Source organism: Capsella rubella, unplaced genomic scaffold (genome assembly GCF_000375325.1).
Source record: "Capsella rubella cultivar Monte Gargano unplaced genomic scaffold, Caprub1_0 scaffold_3, whole genome shotgun sequence".
NCBI classification, from domain to species: Eukaryota; Viridiplantae; Streptophyta; class Magnoliopsida; order Brassicales; family Brassicaceae; genus Capsella; species Capsella rubella.
The window spans coordinates 483,027-501,285 of record NW_006238921.1 but is presented as its reverse complement, the minus strand read 5'-3'; the positions used below and the strand labels follow the sequence as shown (position 1 = coordinate 501,285).

The following is an 18,259-nucleotide window of genomic DNA, read 5'->3' as shown; positions in this document are numbered from 1 at the left end:
TTATTTTTTTTTTTTGTGTTTTTTTAATCTCACGTGTGATAGTATAAAATTATATTTTATTAGAGTTTTTTTTGGGTAAAATGATAATTTATGGATGATTTGATTTATTATAAAATTCAAACAAGAAACGAGTTAAGAGTTGATTTTTTGGATACATATCGATACAGTTGAAGTCAACAAACAGACAAAAAGGAAGTGACTAGGCAGGCCCTTGATAACTTGTGGCTCATAAGCATCCTAATCTCTTCACCAGAGGCTTACTTGTCACATTCTCATTGGTCGCTGCAGATTCACCACTTTGCCATGTCAGCTTTTTTCTTCTATATCCACTTCTATGTGTATGAAAGTTTTGGTCTAATCTTTGATCAACACCTGATTTACCTATACCATAGATATGTTCAGTTTGATTAGAAAGTTTACATCTTTTGCTTTTAGATTTGAAAAAGATAAATAAAAAGAAGAAGTAAAAGTTAGCAGCAGATTGAAAATCTTATCCATGTCAGCGCTCACGGGTCCTACAGAGAAAGCTACAAGAGGAAGAGATGTTTACACTTACTTGGCGTAGATTTGTTCTCCTTTGTGAAAGATGTAAGAAAAGACTTTTCGATGATTAATGAATCCTTTGTTCAAAACTCAGGCAGCCACAAGATGTTCCAACCACTTTTTACAACCGCTAACTCTGCGCCACGTGTCCATCTCCAAAGATGCTATCTTTACCCTCTCATCAGTCTCACCCTCCACCCCAAGATGATTGATATAGTAGTCTCATTAGCCTTCCCTCCTTTCTAAAATTACAATCACAATCTCTCTCTCCTTTTTGCCACTTACCAAAAACTTACTATAATGTTGAAAGAAGAGAGCAACGAGAGTGGCACTTGGGCACGAGCATGTGACACTTGTCGTTCAGCCGCCTGCACTGTCTACTGTGAAGCTGACTCTGCCTACTTGTGCAACACCTGTGATGCTCGTGTTCACGTTGCCAATCGTCTTGCTTCCCGCCATGAACGTGTTCGTGTCTGCCAGTCATGCGAGTCTGCCCCTGCTGCCTTTTTCTGCAAAGCCGACGCTGCCTCTCTCTGCACAGCCTGTGATGCTGAGATCCATTCCGCTAACCCTTTAGCTAGACGCCATCAACGAGTTCCCATCCTTCCCTTATCTGCAAACTCTTGCGATTCCATGGCCCCAAGCGAGGCTGATGATGCAGATAACGATGAGGATGATCGAGAGGTGGCTTCCTGGTTACTGCCTAATCCAGGGAAAACCAGCGGTAACCAGAACAATGGCTTCTTGTTTGGTGTTGAGTACCTTGACCTTGTGGATTACAGCTCCAGCTTGGACAACCAATTCGATGATCATCAGTACAGCCAATACCAGCAGAGCTTTGGAGGAGATGGAGTTGTGCCACTTCAAGTTGAAGAATCTACAAATCACCTGAAACAAAGCCAACACAACTTTCAGTTGGGCATCAACTATTCAGGAGCTCACTACAACTCCTCCATAAAGGACCTAAACTATAGCGTAAGATTTTTACATGCATGCCATCTCTTTAGTACACAATAAACAGTATGTTATGTATGTTGTTGTTTCATCACAAATATGTTTCCCTATTACCTCGGAGGATTGAGAATGTCTTTGTTTCTGTCATTAGGCATCCGTTTCATCAATGGACATCAGTGTTGTGCCAGAGTCAACAGCAAGTGACATAACAGTCCACCACCCAAGAACAACTAGAGAGACTATAGACCAACTATCTGGTCCTCCTACTCCGATGGTGCAACAGCTTACTCCAATGGAAAGGGAGGCTAGGGTCCTGAGATACAGAGAGAAGAAGAAGACAAGGAAATTTGACAAGACAATAAGGTATGCTTCAAGAAAGGCATATGCAGAGATACGACCAAGAATCAAGGGCAGATTCGCAAAAAGGATAGAAATTGAAGCTGAGGCTGAAGAAATCTTCTCAGCATCGCTAATGTCTGAGACTGGATATGGAATTGTTCCTTCCTTCTGAACTACTATGGTGAAGATGGACTAGACTGCATGCTGTAAATTACTTCTATTTTGGATGCCTACAAGTTATTACCACAGTTACGCATATGAATCCTAGTTTTGTTAATTTTGTCTAAACTATTATGAGTTAATTAGATATGTTCCTATTAGCTGCACTAGTTTAAGGAAAGCAACATTTCTCTACATAGTTTAAAAATGAAACTGGTGAAATCTTATTATCTTGAACAGTGCCTATCACTCTAATTGAATTGGTGCCACATGAAAGAGATATGCATCACTATGAGTAGCTGTAAGTAGAAAACTAAAAGCAGATTTCACAGGTTGTCACTTCACAAGAAAGACGACACCTAAGTTCAAAGTAAATACCTTTGATTATTTTCTGGCAGTAGAATCTTCAGTTTCTTGACACGTTCCAGATCACTGAACATGTAAATTGCAGGAAAATTCAACTTATGCCAACTCATTCCCTGAGCAAGGATTAGTCAGAATAACATGATTTGTAAATTAAACTGATAACATGGACCAACATTGTCCACACAAATTTAAGAAACTCCAAAATTTAGCATGCAAATCAGCATCAATTGGTCATTTTCGGCTAATGGGAATACATTTACTTAACGTATTCAGCCAGCTACTAGAACAGGATGTTGATGCCTATGCCAAATAAAAGAAAACGAAGATAATTCTCTCCCTCTCTTTACCTTTTGGAATAAAGGACTATACTTTCTCACTTTTCATGGTAAGTGCTGAAAAGAAAGGATTATAACCACATTTTAACCAAGCATTACTGGTTTCACATCTAGGAATGTTCAAAGAGATCATAGCGAAGAAACTCAAAGTAGTATGGTTGCTAAAATCATGATGTAGACTGCACAAAGTAAGTTATAGAGAGTCAATTACGAAAACATGTGCCTTTGTCTTTCAATTATTTTTGGAGCCAGCTTACAGTTCATACTTCCTAGTATGCCTCTAGAACAAGATAAAGTTGTACATATTACCTCATCAATGAGTCGTCCAAGTTACTCCCAACACGAGCATTCTGTTTTCTTGTCACATTTACGGTAAGACAAGGATGTCTATGGAATTGAAGGAAAAGAAACTGGCACGGCCCTGAGCGGTAAGACAGAACATCAATGGTGAAGCTACCGCACAATTGGAGGACTTTATCCTAGTCTCTGTACAAAAGAAAGAGTACATTGACTTAAATCATACTCTACAATTTACAAACAAAAAAGATCATTATAATGACGAAGTCCCCAGCAAATAACTAATGATCATACTCGAGAATTTGGGCACTGGACTGAACCACCAAATTGATATCCTTCGTCATTACTAAGTGTAGTAAACCAGATTCCTTTTCGGTCAACTGAGAACAGTTCCCAGTCTTTTCTCCTTCATAGCTGAGAGTAAAAACCTCAGTTTCAAGAGAGAACGAAGTCGCTGAGGCAATTCGTCGAATACTTGGCGTAAAGGTAAATCTCTTTCTTACAATTCTTCAAATTTCGCAAGTCGTACGAGAGTTAAAAAAGAGCAATCGGCGGCGACGTTCGATCATCGCAAGCTTGATTTCCCCTTCTTTTTTTTGGCTGGGGACTCCTAAATCGCAATGACGAATGATGACGTGTACTTGTCGGAACGAATTATATGGGCCGAAAAACTCACCGGATAAGCCCATCTAGCTAATAAATGACCCAATTAAAAGTAGTGAACGAAACCCAACGGAAAAAATTATAACCATAGATTTTCAGTTTGAAATTAATAAAGAGAAAGAAACACAAGGATGAGAAAAACTCAGTTTCTACAATCATAATTAAGCCAAGGGGGGTATTTCACACATTGACGAAACAAACATTCTGTGTGAAAGTTATTATTCAAGGAGAAGAAGAACATGAGAGGAGAGAGATCTTCAGATCTTGGATTGTCTTGCAATCTTGAACCACTCGGTGTGGAATGATCCTTCCACATCAGTCCTCTCATATGTATGAGCACCAAAGTAATCCCTCTGTGCCTGGACAAGATTTGCTGGCAATCTCTCTCTCCTGTAAGAATCAAAGTAGGCGAGACTCGCAGACATTCCCGGCGTGCTAATACCCGAGTTGATAGCTAAGCAAACGACTCTTCTCCAAGCAGACTGTCTCTCGATGATCTCTTTCGCAAACTCAGGATCCACCAATAGGTTAGCCAGGTCTGCGTTCCTGTCATAAGCTTGCTTGATCCTGTCTAAGAAGATAGCTCTGATGATGCAGCCTCCTTTCCAGATTCTAGCTAACTCACCTAGCTTCAACCCCCACCCTTTTTCCATGCTCTTGGCACGGATCAGGTTCATGCCTTGTGCGTAACTGCAGATTTTGGATGCGTAAAGAGCCTTCCTCACGTCATCGATGAGCTGTTTCTTGTCAACAGTTTGATCGGTCAAGATATCACCAAACCCACCTGCCTTGAAGACTTTAGCTGCTTGCACACGTTCATCCTTTAGCCCGCTGAGGAACCTCGCATCAAGAGAGGATTCAATGGTGGGAGCAGGGACAGATAGCTCAGCAGCTTGCTGCACAGTCCATTTTCCGGTACCTTTCATGCCGGTTTTGTCCAAAACCTTGTCAACCAAATGCCCATCTCCCTTATCGTCCTTGATCCCGAAAATGTCTGCTGTGATCTCTACCAAGAAACTCTCAAGCTCACCTTTGTTCCAGTCAGTGAAGACACTGTGAAGCTCTTCGTTCGATAATTTACCAACAGATTTCAGGACGTCATAAGCTTCTGCGATCAGCTGCATATCACCGTACTCTATCCCATTGTGGACCATTTTGACAAAGTTTCCAGACCCGCCCTTACCAATGTAAGTCACGCAGGGACCGCTGTCCCTAACCTGAGCTGCAACCTTGAGAACAATGTCTTCGATATTCTTGTAGGCTTCATAAGAGCCTCCAGGCATCATAGATGGGCCGTTACGAGCACCTTCTTCACCACCAGAAACTCCCATTCCAAGGTAGAGGAAACCGTTCTCGGCCACGGCTTTTTCTCTCCTCTCAGTGTTCTCATACCATTCATTACCACCATCCACAATGCAATCACCCTTCTCCAAATAAGCAGAGAGGGTCTTGATGGTCTGGTCGACAGGAGCACCAGCCTTAACAAGCATGATGATAACACGTGGCTTCTGAATGGATTTGACAAAAGACTCTGGGTCGTGGAAGCCATAAAGCGGAAGGTTGCCTTCCTTTTTGGCACGTTCGACGGTCTCATCAACTTTGGAAGTAGTTCTGTTGTAAACAGAGATTGGGAAGCCTTTCTCAGCAATGTTGAGAGCTAAGTTCTGACCCATCACAGCCAGTCCAGCAAGACCTATTCTTGTAGGTTGACCAGCCATTTTTTTTTTTTTTAGTTTTCTTCCCTCTGCCAAAAAAAAAAAAACTTCTCTTACAAATCTCAAATCAAAGAGAAGCTAAACACTTTAGACCAAAGAGGTGATGTATATAAAACAGACAACAGCTTCATTGCTTGATCGATCTATAATATAAACCCAAAGATTTAAAGCAGGAATATAAGATCTCCAAGATCTTAGAACACAGGAATCAATAAACCAGCATGAAAAATCTCATTTTTGTAACGAAAATAGCATACACTGAGAATCGATTAGCTTTAGACCCAAAATAGCGATCTAAAGAACATGATAACAATGAGAATTTGCAATGAAAGTACTAGATCACGACACACAAATTTCTGGATCACTTTTTCCCGAAATTTCGGTAACACATCAATTATATCGAAAAGCGATTGGAAGAATCAGATTGCAAATCAAAAATATGATTGGGAAAACGAGAGACAGAGTGTGATCGGAGAAACAAACCTGCTTTGCTTTCTCCTGAGATGGAGTTTTGAGATTTGTCCAATACAAATTATAATATGAGGAAAAGATCTTAAGATTGGAGGAGATTATTAGTGATGTTTTTTGTTATGTCTCAGATATATAGCAAATGAACGATCTGATTCGCACCACCACTAATAATTATAATTTTTTTTATTCCCTTTCTTGTTTTAAAGTATTGTCAAAATTGGCCACTCTGCGTTAGGTGAGAAAAGGGTTGGGTTGGTGGTGGTAGTCGTTCGTATTCTATTGGATCTTCACATGTACATAAAGTTTATGAAATGGTGTTTTATAGAGTTCTACATACGCTTTTAGTTCATATTCATATACAGTATTGTACTTTGTTCATAAATTCAATTCTTTTTTTTTTTTTGTGTGCCAAGTATTGCACATGACATTCTAAACCGTGTTTTGGCATAAGTTGAAACACTGTTTCTTAACACTGTTTCTTTCAGAAGAATATTTCACTCCAACAAAATCCTAATTCATCACCAACAACCGCCAAGTTTGAGCCTAATACACTTGTACGTTCAGACTCATATCTGTATATTATTATGAGAGCATTCTAGAAAGGGAAGAATAATCCTTTAGGACACATTTGAGTTTCTTGATGATTGTTTCTTAGGCCGACAAGTATGAAAGAAAGACAACAAAGACAGACATTGTAGTTTGGAGAACATATTGCTGTGATGAGTTTACATAATTTATAAATAAAGACCAAAACTATGACAGAAATAACAAGCAAAATACTTTGTAACCCCTATATAAAGATAAACGTATCAGTTAAAGAATTGCCCAGGAAGACAGAAACAAATCGATCCAAGGTTACCTCTTCTCCGATTTTTTGCCTCTTTCGGGTTTGGTTTTTTTTTTTTTTATCATCCCTCTCTTTAGAGACCAAAATTGCACATCTGCACAAACTCCATTTCGTTATCGACATATTTCGTCCAGAGAGACTTGTATTGGTTCATTGCAATGTCAAGCCATGGTTTCATGTTTCCATTGTAATGGATCACTGCTGCATTTCTGATCTCGTCCATGCTCACTCCCGGGTTGTATCCTAACCCAAGCACATGCCAAGATTTGTCCAGTGATTTCGTCTTTGAATAGAATGTGATCAATCCCGGGGGGAGAGTGCCCAATTTCCAAAGAGTTCTGTCTTCATTCTGCTCAGCAAAAACAGAATCAACAGAATGTAAGCACATCAACAGCATTGATATGTCTAAGTTACTAAGAAAGAGTTATACATTATACCACTAAGCATGATGGACTTACCAAGTTCTGCCAGTAATGGTATTGATCAGTGCATTTCTCGCGCCTCCAGGCATTGAGATCAAATATATTCATTCCAAAGGCCCAAGCACAAGCACTGGGGCTAAAGCTCTCTTTGATCAAAGGATGAGTGAAGTTTAAGTATTGACCATATCGATGGAAAGAGCCAAAGCATGTCTCAACAGCTCCATTCACCTTGCCATCCAAGTTGATTTTCCATAAACCAGTCACGTCTTTCTGCACCACAACATCATCGTCCAAGAACAAAATCTTATTCAGCTTGGGATACATCTCTGGTAAGTAAAATCTGAGATGGTTCAACATTGAGAGATATTTCGGGTTCTTGAACTTGAGGTTATGGGAATCTTTAGTTGCGTTCTCAGCTTGATTCTCGAAGTAAAACTTCTGCAACTTTGCAGACTCGAGCTGCCTCAAGACCGGTGCATATGAAGAGTTCAAGAACTTGAAATCCTCCACGGATTTGATCTCAATATGGGCACCACGGTCCAAAGGGCGCATCTTAAACCAGACCTTCATGGCTGCAAGATTCATTCGGTCGGTGACCACATGGAAGACATGCTTCCATGGCTCCTCGGCATTCATCACAACCGATCTCACGACAACTGAGACAGCAATCACATTGTCAGAGAAAACGGCATAGTGGTAAAGAGTTGGATCCTCTGCAGCTGGGTCAGGTGAAGCATCCTTGTACTTCTCAGGATTTGAGATCCTCTCACCTACAAGCCTCATGGCCAAACAATGAAGACTTTTAGGGACCGACTTGGCTGAAATCAAGCTTGCAACAGCACCGTTTTTCTTAGCTTTGGTCAACTGTTCTTGGACAGCAAAGATTGTATCTTTCAACTTCTGGATTTTAAGCTGAGTATCATAACTCTCTTTAGACTCAACGATCATCATCCTGGCTGTCTTCACCTTATCTTTAACTTCTTTCTCAAGCTGCCTAAACGTATCCTCCTCAAGAGCATTGCCGGTGTCAGACACAGCAGATTTCAAACCAGGTTTTGATTGTAAATCCGAGAAGTTGATAGCCAAATCTTCAAACAGCTTAAGCTGCTTGGAAGCATCAAGCTTAAGCTTCCTGGCGTAAGCAGCATATGCATTCACAAGTGTGAGATGATCAGTGGCTTGCTTGTGTATCAGATCCAACCTTGTTTTCAATGGATCCGATTGTAAAGCCAAAAACGTCCTCTGCATATATGCGTTTCCCATACTCGGCAATGTCTAAACCACACCACAAACAAAAATATCGAAGCTCAGATATAATATTCAAAGAAATTATCACCGATTCATTCATTTCTAATTTTGTTTGATTGAATTGCAAATCGATAAAAGCATAACCCAAGAGAATTAAAGGAGCTCAGAGATTGGAGATGCGTACATGATCTTGATGAGGTTGATGACGAGAAGAGTTAAGAACGACGGAGAAAGTGGCGAGGAAGAGGAAAGAGAACAAAGCGGAGATAAAGATCCGGTAAGAGAAGAAACTACGAAGTCCGGCAGACTGGCCGGATCCGACACCGCCTCGGCCTCCACGGAAGGCCACCGCCATTTCTACCGATACACTTCAACTTTACAGGTCGAGATCGGGAATTTTTCGATTCGATTCGTCGGTGAGGTACTTGCTTGTCCCAGAGAGACAGATGACTGAGTTAACCTCTGGAGTGTGACGGATAGATCTCAAACATTTAGTGAAGAAAACACGTTAATAAATTTAATCATATAAAAATAATTACAAAATATTTATTAGTGCACTGCTAACTAACTTACAAAATATTATGTAATGGAGATTGGAGAGGATGGTGACGACTGACGAGTCAGGGAGACCAAAGGCTTTCCGCGTCGGTGCGATCAATTGCCAAATCTAAAACTTTTTTTCATTTTTTTTTTTTCACATTCACACCTTTTGTTTCGTTTATTTTTATGTCTCACCCCCGTTAATTTATTCTCTCTTTTGCTTCTCATATGGGCTTTAAAATATAACAGGCTGATATTTGGGCCATCTGGGGCCATATTTCAATTAAACGACTAAACGGCACGTAGTTCTCAATTAAAACATCACGATATTCGGTATTTTCCCCGAGAAAGACGACAACTTGTAACAAGAGTATTGGAACCTTGGTTTGCAAAGCTCGTAGATGGTGTTTCAACATTTCCCGGGATGACAGGCGACCATAGACAGTCTTTGATTTCTTCTTTAAAACTCAGCGAACTTGATCGGGTAAAACAAAAAAAGATACAATCATATCAGACATATATAGCATAACATACCAGTCCTGTGATAAGACTTTATATTACTTTTACAAACCTTATAGAATCTGTAAGATACTATATGGAGTCCTGCAACAATACAAACATAAGTTTCACTGAGAAAACAAGTAGCATCGCAGAGGTCTATAATCAAATCCATTACATACGGGTAACCTATAGTACTGATCTATCCAGATCATCCAAAAACTTGCATAAGAATCGTCAATGGGTAACAACTATGAAGAATATTAACTTCACAAACACTTGCAAGATTTATGGGTTCCAAGTTTAAACATGGTTTATTTCACAAAACAGGAATATTTACATTTACAACATGAACATTATCACATCCACGGCAAGTGCAGCTTACTATAAAAGATAGTGGTTTCAGGATTTGCCTCTGAAACGTGGCTATTAACATGGACAACAGAGACTTCAAATTCATTTAACTATATCTATAGATACCCGGTAGATTCCTTGCCAAACTGGTATCACTTCTTTGTGAGCTCTTATGCGTTTCATACTCAAGATCATCAGTAGGCAGCTCATACCGACAAACAGGGCAAGTATTCCTTATCCCCAACCAAGGCATAATACACTCTCCATGATAGAAATGCTTACAAGGAAGCCTCCTTACTTTCTCCTCCACTACCATTTCATCTTTACATATCGCACAAACCACGTTCCCTTTGTTCAATTCCTCCACTGTGAGTTCCACAACTGGAAGATCCTCAGTTACACTTTTGGCTGCTGGAGGATTTCCTTTGATTCCAGTCTCGTTATCAAACATTTGCCCAAGAATAGCATCAGCATCATAGTGTCCACTTTGATTTTCATCAAATTCATCCAAACTAGCTAGATAAAGGTAATAATTCGGATCGATATCATCAGTGTTTATCATGATTCCTTCTGCTTGTTCGATATAATTAACAACATTGTTAACAGTTAACAAAACCTCCCAATCCAGTTCATGCTCTTCTTCATCATCCCTTGAGAGTGAAGACAATTCATCTTCACCTTCTTCTTCTTCTTCTTCAGGTCTACCAAAAGCCCTAACCGTCCAATTAATTGCGTTCTGCACCTCCTCCCATTCTTCATCAGCCAACATGGTTTCCTCTCCGAAGACGCTATCCCATATAGGAGGGAGACCCGTACCAACCTCGACCCGATCCGAATCATTTGCTCTATTCCCGCTATCTTCAGAGGTATAACCAAACACGTCATCTTCAAAGTCGGAATCCGAATCGATCCCGGTCACTCGAAGCCCTTGCTCACCTGAATCACCCGGTTGCTGATCCGACCCGGATCCAGATACACATCTAGTTCCCAAAACTATCTCATCTTCGTCTTCCTTGGGGTCATAAAAGCCCCAAATATTGAAATCACCGGGGGACAGCCCTTCCGATTCCAAGTACTCAGCCGCGTCAACCTCGGACGAATCTTGATCGAAGAAATCGATGGGACATATGTACGGATCGGGTTCTGAATCCGAGTAAGAACCTGATCCAGAATCTGAAATTGGTCCTGAGAAAGGGAAATAAGGATTGCAATCGATGTCCCTGTTGTCGAACGGAGAGTAGGAAACGAGCAAGCTAGTGGCCTCCGGTATAAAAATCGGGTGGTCTACGACTACACCGTCGCCTTCCGCCTGTTCTTCAAGGTTGATTGCGTGACCGGGCTTCGTCGACGCCATTGTTTTGTTTCAGAGAAAAATGTAAAAGAAAAAAAAAAAGGAAAAAGGAAATTTCAGAGGGAAAATCGTATGCATTCGTACACAAAGGATATAATATTATGATGATGTGTATATGTCAGATAAGACGAAGTGTTGACGTAATAAAAAGGTTAACGCCGCTGCCGGGGATCGAACCCGGGTCACCCGCGTGACAGGCGGGAATACTTACCACTATACTACAACGACTTTGTTGACTTTACGACGACTCTTAGCGTACATTCAGCCGTTTATTAAACCGGTTGAGTTACAGCTCATTGATATTCGATTTCAGTCGGTTTACATATTTTTAAAACCGAGTAAACCGAACCGAATCAGTTGTAATCGTTTCAATCCCGCCATAGATACCACGGGGCTGAGGTTCAATTCATTATGACTCATGGCGGAGAATCTCAGATTGTTGCATATGACCAGAGCAGTGGTTTCATTCAATCGATGTCTGACAGATAAAATTTCGTACCGAAGAGTTCCAGTCTTCTCTTACTTTACGGATTTTGTGAATCAAGTGAACGCAACTAGCACGACCAACTTTTCGTTTGTTTTCAAGGAATGTGCCAAGCAAGGAGCGCTAGAGCTGGGAAAGCAAACTCATGCTCATATGATACTATCTGGTTTTCGTCCCACTACATTCGTACTGAACTGTTTGATTCAGGTTTATACAAATTCTAGAGATTTCATGTCTGCTTCTATGGTGTTCGACAGAATGCCGCTTAGAGATGTTGTTTCGTGGAACAAAATGATTAATGGTTACGCCAAGAGTAATGACATGGCTAAAGCGAGTTCTTTCTTCGATAAGATGCCTGTGAGAGATGTTGTGTCGTGGAACTCAATGCTTTCTGGATATCTGCTGAACGGTGAGAGTTTGAAATCTATTGATATTTTCCTTGACATGGGGAGAGCAGGTATGGAGTTTGACGGTAGAACTTTTGCAATCATCCTTAAAGTGTGTTCCTATTTAGAGGAAACCAGTTTAGGAATGCAGATTCATGGGATTATTGTTCAAGTGGGTTGTGATACTGATGTGGTAGCTGCAAGTGCATTGTTGGATATGTATGCAAAAGGCAAGAGATTTGACGAGTCTCTTAGACTGTTTCAAGGTATTCCAGACAAGAACTCTGTCTCCTGGAGTGCTATAATCGCCGGTTGTGTTCAGAATAACTTGTTGCCCCTTGCTTTCAAGTTTTTCAAGGAGATGCAAAAGGTAAATGCTGGAGTGAGCCAGTCAATTTACGCTAGCGTCTTAAGGTCATGTGCTGCCTTATCCGAATTGAGATTAGGCTGTCAATTACATGCTCATGCCTTAAAGTCAGATTTTGCAGCAGATGGTATAGTGAGAACGGCCACATTGGATATGTATGCAAAGTGTGATAATATGCAAGATGCTCAAATTTTGTTTGACAAGTCAGAAAATCTTAATAGACAATCTTATAACGCAATGATTACTGGTTATTCACAGGAAGAACATGGTTTCAAAGCTCTAAGGTTGTTTCACGGACTAATGTCATCGGGTCTTGGTTTTGACGAAATAAGTTTATCAGGAGTGTTCAGGGCTTGTGCCTTAGTGAAAGGTCTTTCAGAGGGGCTTCAGCTTTATGGTTTGGCAATAAAAAGCAACTTATCGCTAGATGTTTGCGTTGCAAATGCTGCTATTGACATGTATGGGAAATGTCAAGCTCTGGCTGAAGCCTTTTGTGTATTTGATGAGATGGGAAGAAGAGATGCTGTGTCTTGGAATGCGATTATAGCAGCACATGAGCAAAACGGAAAAGGATTTGAAACGCTTTCTCTTTTTGTCTCGATGCTCCGTTCTAGGATTGAACCTGATGAGTTTACCTATGGAAGCGTATTAAAAGCTTGTGCTGGTAGTTCTTTGGGTTATGGAATGGAAATTCATTCCAGCATTGTCAAATCAGGAATGACTTCAAATTCCTCTGTTGGATGCTCTCTGATCGATATGTATTCGAAGTGTGGAATGATAGAAGAGGCTGAGAAGATACATCAGCGATTTTTTCTACCAGCTTATGTGTCGGGAACAATGGAAGAGCTTGAAAAGATGCACAATAAGAGACTGCAGGAAATGTGTGTCTCATGGAATTCAATAATTTCCGGATATGTAATGAAGGAACAAAGCGAGGATGCTCAGATGCTTTTTACCCGGATGATGGATATGGGTATAACTCCTGACAAATTTACTTATGCAACGGTTCTTGATACCTGTGCGAATCTAGCTTCCACTGGATTAGGTAAACAGATTCATGCTCACGTCATCAAGAAAGAATTGCAATCTGATGTGTATATCTGCAGCACCCTCGTTGACATGTACTCGAAATGTGGAGATCTCCATGATTCAAGATTGATGTTTGAGAAGGCGATGAGAAGAGATTTTGTGACCTGGAACGCCATGATTTGCGGGTATGCACATCATGGAAAAGGAGAGGAAGCTATACAACTGTTTGAGAGAATGATACTAGAAAACCTCAAACCAAATCACGTAACTTTCATATCGATACTCCGAGCTTGTGCTCATATGGGTCTAATCGACAAAGGACTCAAGTACTTCTACATGATGAAGAGAGACTATGGCTTGGATCCTCAGCTACCTCATTACTCGAACATGGTAGATATCTTAGGAAAATCTGGAAAAGTCAAGAGAGCATTAGAGCTTATTAGGGAGATGCCATACGAAGCAGACGATGTTATATGGAGAACCTTGTTAGGAGTCTGCACGATACATAGAAACAATGTAGAGATTGCAGAAGAAGCAACTGCTGCTCTGTTGAGATTGGATCCACAAGACTCTTCAGCATATACTCTTCTATCAAATGTATACGCAGATGCAGGAATGTGGGAAAAGGTCTCAGATTTGAGAAGAAGTATGAGAGGCTTTAAGCTTAAGAAGGAGCCTGGTTGCAGTTGGGTTGAGCTCAAAGATGAGCTTCATGTGTTTCTCGTTGGAGATAAGGCTCACCCGAGATGGGAAGAGATCTATGACGAGCTTGGTTTGGTTTATAGTGAAATGAAACCGTTTTGTGATTATTCTTTGGTGCCTGAGGTTGAAGGAAAAGAACAGAACAACTGGTGCTATTGGTAAATGTGTTTACTCTGGCAGTGATGTCGGTGCATTTACTTTAGTAATTTTTTCGCATAAATGTGTACAATGTATAGCTTTGTAATTTTGTACCATATAACTATGATATTGGCATATTGCTACGTTATTGACATTCTCAAAAGGGGTTAACTAGGGTTTAAGAAAATTACTTTGATCTATATTTAGTATTAATCCTAAGATAAAATCACTAGGAAAAATTATAAATGAGGAAACTAATAAGCTCACAAGTTCACAACAAAAAGAATCAGAAAAATGGGTAACAACGCCTAAGTAATATCAAAAATGGTTAAACAGATATAACAAAGTTCTTCATGAAGAGGCAACTCTTCTTGTAGACAAAACGTGATCTCTTGTGTAAGCATTTAGTGATTTGTCTTATGATGATGAAGAAATATCCTCAGTTGTTGTCTTCTGGCGTTTCAGATCAACCTTGTCTTTGAGGTTATCTTCTTGCTCTGCTTCTTCATCTTCTTCTTTAAGTTCTTCATGGTGTTGATTAAGATGACCATTAACTGCTTCATGACCAATCAGCGAAACATGTTTGCTAGTGATTTGGCGTCCAGCCCTAAGCTTTGGACCCCAATGTTTCTCTGGATTTGGCAGAAAACGAGCTATTTTCTTCGCCTGCGCCTTGCTCAACGAACCAATGTGACGCGAAAAATCAACCTGTCCAAACACAAGACGGTATCGAAAATCAGATTCAGGTTTGGAACAGTATTTAGATTCAAACAATTGAGAAAAAAGACGAGAAAAATACCTGATGTGATGGTTCTTTAGACAAAATTATGCTTCCGGGGTGTTCAGGGGATTGTGCCTTTATAGGATGATTCTTTACCTGCAACAAAACAGCATCAACCAAATAAATAAAAAAACCATCAAAAACAAGATTAGGTAAATTGAAATAAGGTCAAATCATGAATCATCAACTTAGTTTACCCAGCAGCGCATAATGTCCCAGATAATCTCCATAGGAGCATCAGTTTTCATGCCAAGCGGATTCACATGAGTCCCCGAGATTCTGTAATTAGCATTAATAACCGCTGATCGAAACATAGCAGCTGATGGTGAAATGCATTTTAGAGTCGCACAAAGATTATGCAGACTCAAAAACAGGGGAACATCAAGCAATTCCTGAAGAAAAAGATAGAAAGATAAAAATCAATATTAAAATGGGTTCTTCAGAAAACTTAACACCAAAAAAGAATCCAGCAACTTACCTCGGAGACTGTAGTAAGTACAGCAGAGATCCTGTCATAAGCAGGATATCTGTCTTTCATGGATTGCACACTGCTTAAAATCGAAGTCACCCATTCTGGATCATGAATTGGAGCAGACCATATTGGTCCACCCATGTTGTATTTCTTCCCACAGTGGCTGCAATCCTGCTGCACAACCGGACCAATTGCTGGTAGATACCTCACACTGTTGTTCTGCCCAAAAAACAAATGATGAAAAAATATTTAAATACGGTCTTAGGATAGAATTTAAACTACTTTGGAAGTGGCCTCACATATACTAGTTCCGAGAGTATTATAAAATGGTGGGAACTATGACATGCACTATTGACACACATAGAACCATAACAAGAATCATTGGCTATAGTCCAAGTTTCTATCATCTTAGGAGATGCATTGCATAGAAAAGAGAATGTGTGAATTTTTTTACAGGTGCATATACCTTAGGGAGGGATCTTCCGACAGGTTGAAGATGAAATGAATCACAGCCAATGCATTGATAAACGTAAGAAAGCTTCAATGGAGTGTTCTTCATTGCACTTGCCGAGCTGAAAATTTCATTAAGCTTTGAGGTTTCAGTGGATCAAAAACAAAACAAAAAAAAATTTCATAATCTGTATTGCTGAGATGTTACATGTTTTGATTAAACAAGGAAAACTCACGTGTAAACGCGGACAAAAACACGAACATAGAAATCCATTTGCACAGATAGCACCGGAACAATATACCGCTTGTAGCGGTTTGCATGGCTCTACATCAAATCATAACCACAAGGTGAAAAGGAACATAAGAAAACAATCTGAAACTGAGAGAATTGGCGGTAATGACAGAAAAAATGATTATTTAGTAAAACTGGATTTGGCTAAGATAAACAGACCTCGATGCTGGCAAGAAGGATCCGCAAAGCCATCTCATGACAATACTTTCCTCTCAACGGGTAAGAACCATATCTGATATATTAAGGATTTAAGTATCGGTTTAGCCAAAGGCATCATCTGTACTTGTTTAAAACTTAAAAGAAAGGTGTGAACGGATAAAAACTCACTTGGAATAGCAAACTTCACCATTACCACCACATAACACTGCCATGTCAGTTGCTGTACACATTAGCAATCCACCATCCGTAACCGATTGAATAGCCGGGTCAAGGAAAATAGACGGTGATCCATATGGATCAAGATCAACCTAAGAACATTAATAGCGAGAATTACTTTAACAGAAGCAACTCTATATGCAAATGATACAATATTGTGAATATATTAATGGTTACCACATCAAATTCTTTAGGGTGGGTAAGCATATGGACACGAGCATCGGTATGATGTGACTCCACCTTTGAAATAGCAACGGAGCCATTGAACTTTATGTTTCTCTGGCAAGCTTCCACGGATGCTATTAAAAGAAATAGGAACAACATTAGGCATTGAAATAGGAGAGCTACGAGAAAAAAAATATATCTATACAGGAATGAAGGAAAAATTTACCAAGGTCATTATCTAATGCCACAACCTGACCAATTCCTTCTATTTCTCGCGCATATCTTAGAGCCCGTAACCCAGAAGCTGACAAAGCCTGAAATTTTAAGTATGCAACAAAAAAGAAAGTTAAGTTATTTAACTGCAAGATCACAATAAGCTATGAAACAAGAGGGCGAGTAAAAGAATTAGGAGAACCTCAAGCACTTTTGGTGGCTTGGCTTCTCTTCGTGCAAATCCTTCTGTTGTCTTAGCAGGATCTATAGATGCAGAGCTTGGTCCATCCTCAGATGCTACTTTGTGTTCACCATTATTCCTACCGTTCTCACTAGGAGTTTCATCCTTGGAAGCAACAGAAGAATCCTTGTCGTTCACTTTGGAAGCTGGTCTAGCTCTTTTAGATGGCTTACCCTCATGCTCTTGCTTGCGTTTGGATATAAATTCCCTTAGGACAGCAATAGACATGTCTCTATTGTTCACCTAATCAGTCAATATAGACATAAAGCAAAGAGTTCAGGTTCACTCTTAGATTTCACGGTACTTCAAACAGGCATACATCATTGACTAAACCATGAATCAACTACTTACTATGAAACTGACTAATAATCATAAAAATCCAAACTTTAAACAGTAATTGAGAGATTCCTAGATTAAATAAAAAAAAGGTAAAGAAATTCTAGTTCCAGAACAAGGGATCAGCTAACTGATTTTGAATCAATGTTCAGTGTATCTTACCAAAGCTACAACATGTGGAGAAAAATCAAAGCAGCCAATTCAGATAACACATATATATATATATATATATATATATGTCAGCTTCAAACTTAAAGAAACACACAAAATTTTGATAAAGAAGAGAAATTTGGGAACCTGAGCTTTATTGAAGAAGACTTGATTCTTCTTGTGCATGAGAATCTCAGCTTCTCCTTCCTTAACAACAGTATAATCATTCAGATCCGTTTCCATTGCTTCGTCTTCTTTAAGTCTTTCTCTCTCTCTTTCACAAATTCACACACCACCAATATCGAGTTATGTAAACTCAATGACAAAGCACAAATACGTATTGAAATATAAATCCTATCCGCTTCGTTTCCAAAGTGAAAGCTGAGAGAGATTGATTGGAATTGGAAGGAGAAGAAGGATGAACTTAAACTTCAAATTTAAAACCCTACTCCGGATTCCGGACATACAACACTATTTGCCTTTTTTCTTTTTCTTTTTTTCCTTTCCTTTAAAATTTGTTTAGAGATTTCCTTAATCTGTTTTTCAGTTACTTTTCTGATTGGATTTGGACATAAC

General features: G+C 39.7%; 7 protein-coding genes and 1 non-coding gene across 9 annotated transcripts; 2 read left to right on the top strand and 6 right to left on the bottom strand.

Moving 5' to 3' along the window:
- Positions 1-84: 84 nt before the first annotated feature.
- Positions 85-696, bottom strand: LOC111831399. The gene is given in 5 exon segments (XM_023785461.1): positions 85-317; positions 371-428; positions 511-548; positions 550-620; positions 679-696. Coding segments are annotated over 5 exon segments (276 nt in total). The 3' UTR covers positions 85-226.
- LOC17893559 (zinc finger protein CONSTANS-LIKE 2) lies at positions 481-2,227 on the top strand. Its single transcript, XM_006299281.2, has 2 exons — positions 481-1,518; positions 1,649-2,227. The coding sequence occupies exons 1-2, from the start codon at positions 844-846 to the stop codon at positions 2,006-2,008; spliced, it is 1,035 nt and encodes a 344-aa protein (XP_006299343.1). The 5' UTR covers positions 481-843; the 3' UTR covers positions 2,009-2,227.
- A 1,497-nt stretch (positions 2,228-3,724) lies between these two features.
- Positions 3,725-5,967, bottom strand: LOC17891102 (6-phosphogluconate dehydrogenase, decarboxylating 3). The gene is made up of 2 exons (XM_006297473.2): positions 5,855-5,967; positions 3,725-5,400 (listed from the first exon to the last, which is right to left on the bottom strand). The coding sequence occupies exon 2, from the start codon at positions 5,372-5,374 to the stop codon at positions 3,914-3,916; it is 1,461 nt and encodes a 486-aa protein (XP_006297535.1). The 5' UTR covers positions 5,375-5,400; positions 5,855-5,967; the 3' UTR covers positions 3,725-3,913.
- Positions 5,968-6,440: 473 nt separating this feature from the next.
- Positions 6,441-9,054, bottom strand: LOC17893439 (probable galacturonosyltransferase 9). Of its 2 annotated transcripts, none has more exons than XM_023786000.1 (4): positions 8,933-9,054; positions 8,544-8,841; positions 7,148-8,386; positions 6,441-7,038 (listed from the first exon to the last, which is right to left on the bottom strand). In XM_023786000.1, exons 2-4 carry the CDS (start codon positions 8,712-8,714, stop codon positions 6,763-6,765), a joined length of 1,686 nt encoding a protein of 561 aa, XP_023641768.1. In that variant the 5' UTR covers positions 8,715-8,841; positions 8,933-9,054; the 3' UTR covers positions 6,441-6,762. The 2 variants fall into 2 exon arrangements, with proteins under 2 accessions (XP_023641768.1, XP_023641769.1); XM_023786001.1 differs by having other exon boundaries at positions 8,544-8,821.
- Positions 9,055-9,640: 586 nt separating this feature from the next.
- LOC17892928 (E3 ubiquitin-protein ligase Praja-2) lies at positions 9,641-11,168 on the bottom strand. Its single transcript, XM_006297717.2, has one exon. The coding sequence runs from the start codon at positions 11,103-11,105 to the stop codon at positions 9,858-9,860; it is 1,248 nt and encodes a 415-aa protein (XP_006297779.1). The 5' UTR covers positions 11,106-11,168; the 3' UTR covers positions 9,641-9,857.
- A 90-nt stretch (positions 11,169-11,258) lies between these two features.
- TRNAD-GUC lies at positions 11,259-11,330 on the bottom strand. Its single transcript has one exon. It is a non-coding gene; the product is annotated as a tRNA-Asp (tRNA).
- A 189-nt stretch (positions 11,331-11,519) lies between these two features.
- Positions 11,520-14,362, top strand: LOC17891371 (pentatricopeptide repeat-containing protein At3g02330, mitochondrial). The gene has a single exon (XM_023786498.1). The coding sequence runs from the start codon at positions 11,521-11,523 to the stop codon at positions 14,230-14,232; it is 2,712 nt and encodes a 903-aa protein (XP_023642266.1). The 5' UTR covers position 11,520; the 3' UTR covers positions 14,233-14,362.
- Positions 14,363-14,438: 76 nt separating this feature from the next.
- Positions 14,439-18,177, bottom strand: LOC111831609 (probable tRNA (guanine(26)-N(2))-dimethyltransferase 2). Its single transcript, XM_023786499.1, has 12 exons — positions 17,831-18,177; positions 17,159-17,440; positions 16,970-17,057; positions 16,756-16,877; positions 16,531-16,670; positions 16,363-16,435; positions 16,148-16,236; positions 15,928-16,033; positions 15,468-15,680; positions 15,187-15,381; positions 15,008-15,085; positions 14,439-14,916 (listed from the first exon to the last, which is right to left on the bottom strand). Exons 1-12 carry the CDS (start codon positions 17,924-17,926, stop codon positions 14,626-14,628), a joined length of 1,773 nt encoding a protein of 590 aa, XP_023642267.1. The 5' UTR covers positions 17,927-18,177; the 3' UTR covers positions 14,439-14,625.
- Positions 18,178-18,259: the final 82 nt, after the last annotated feature.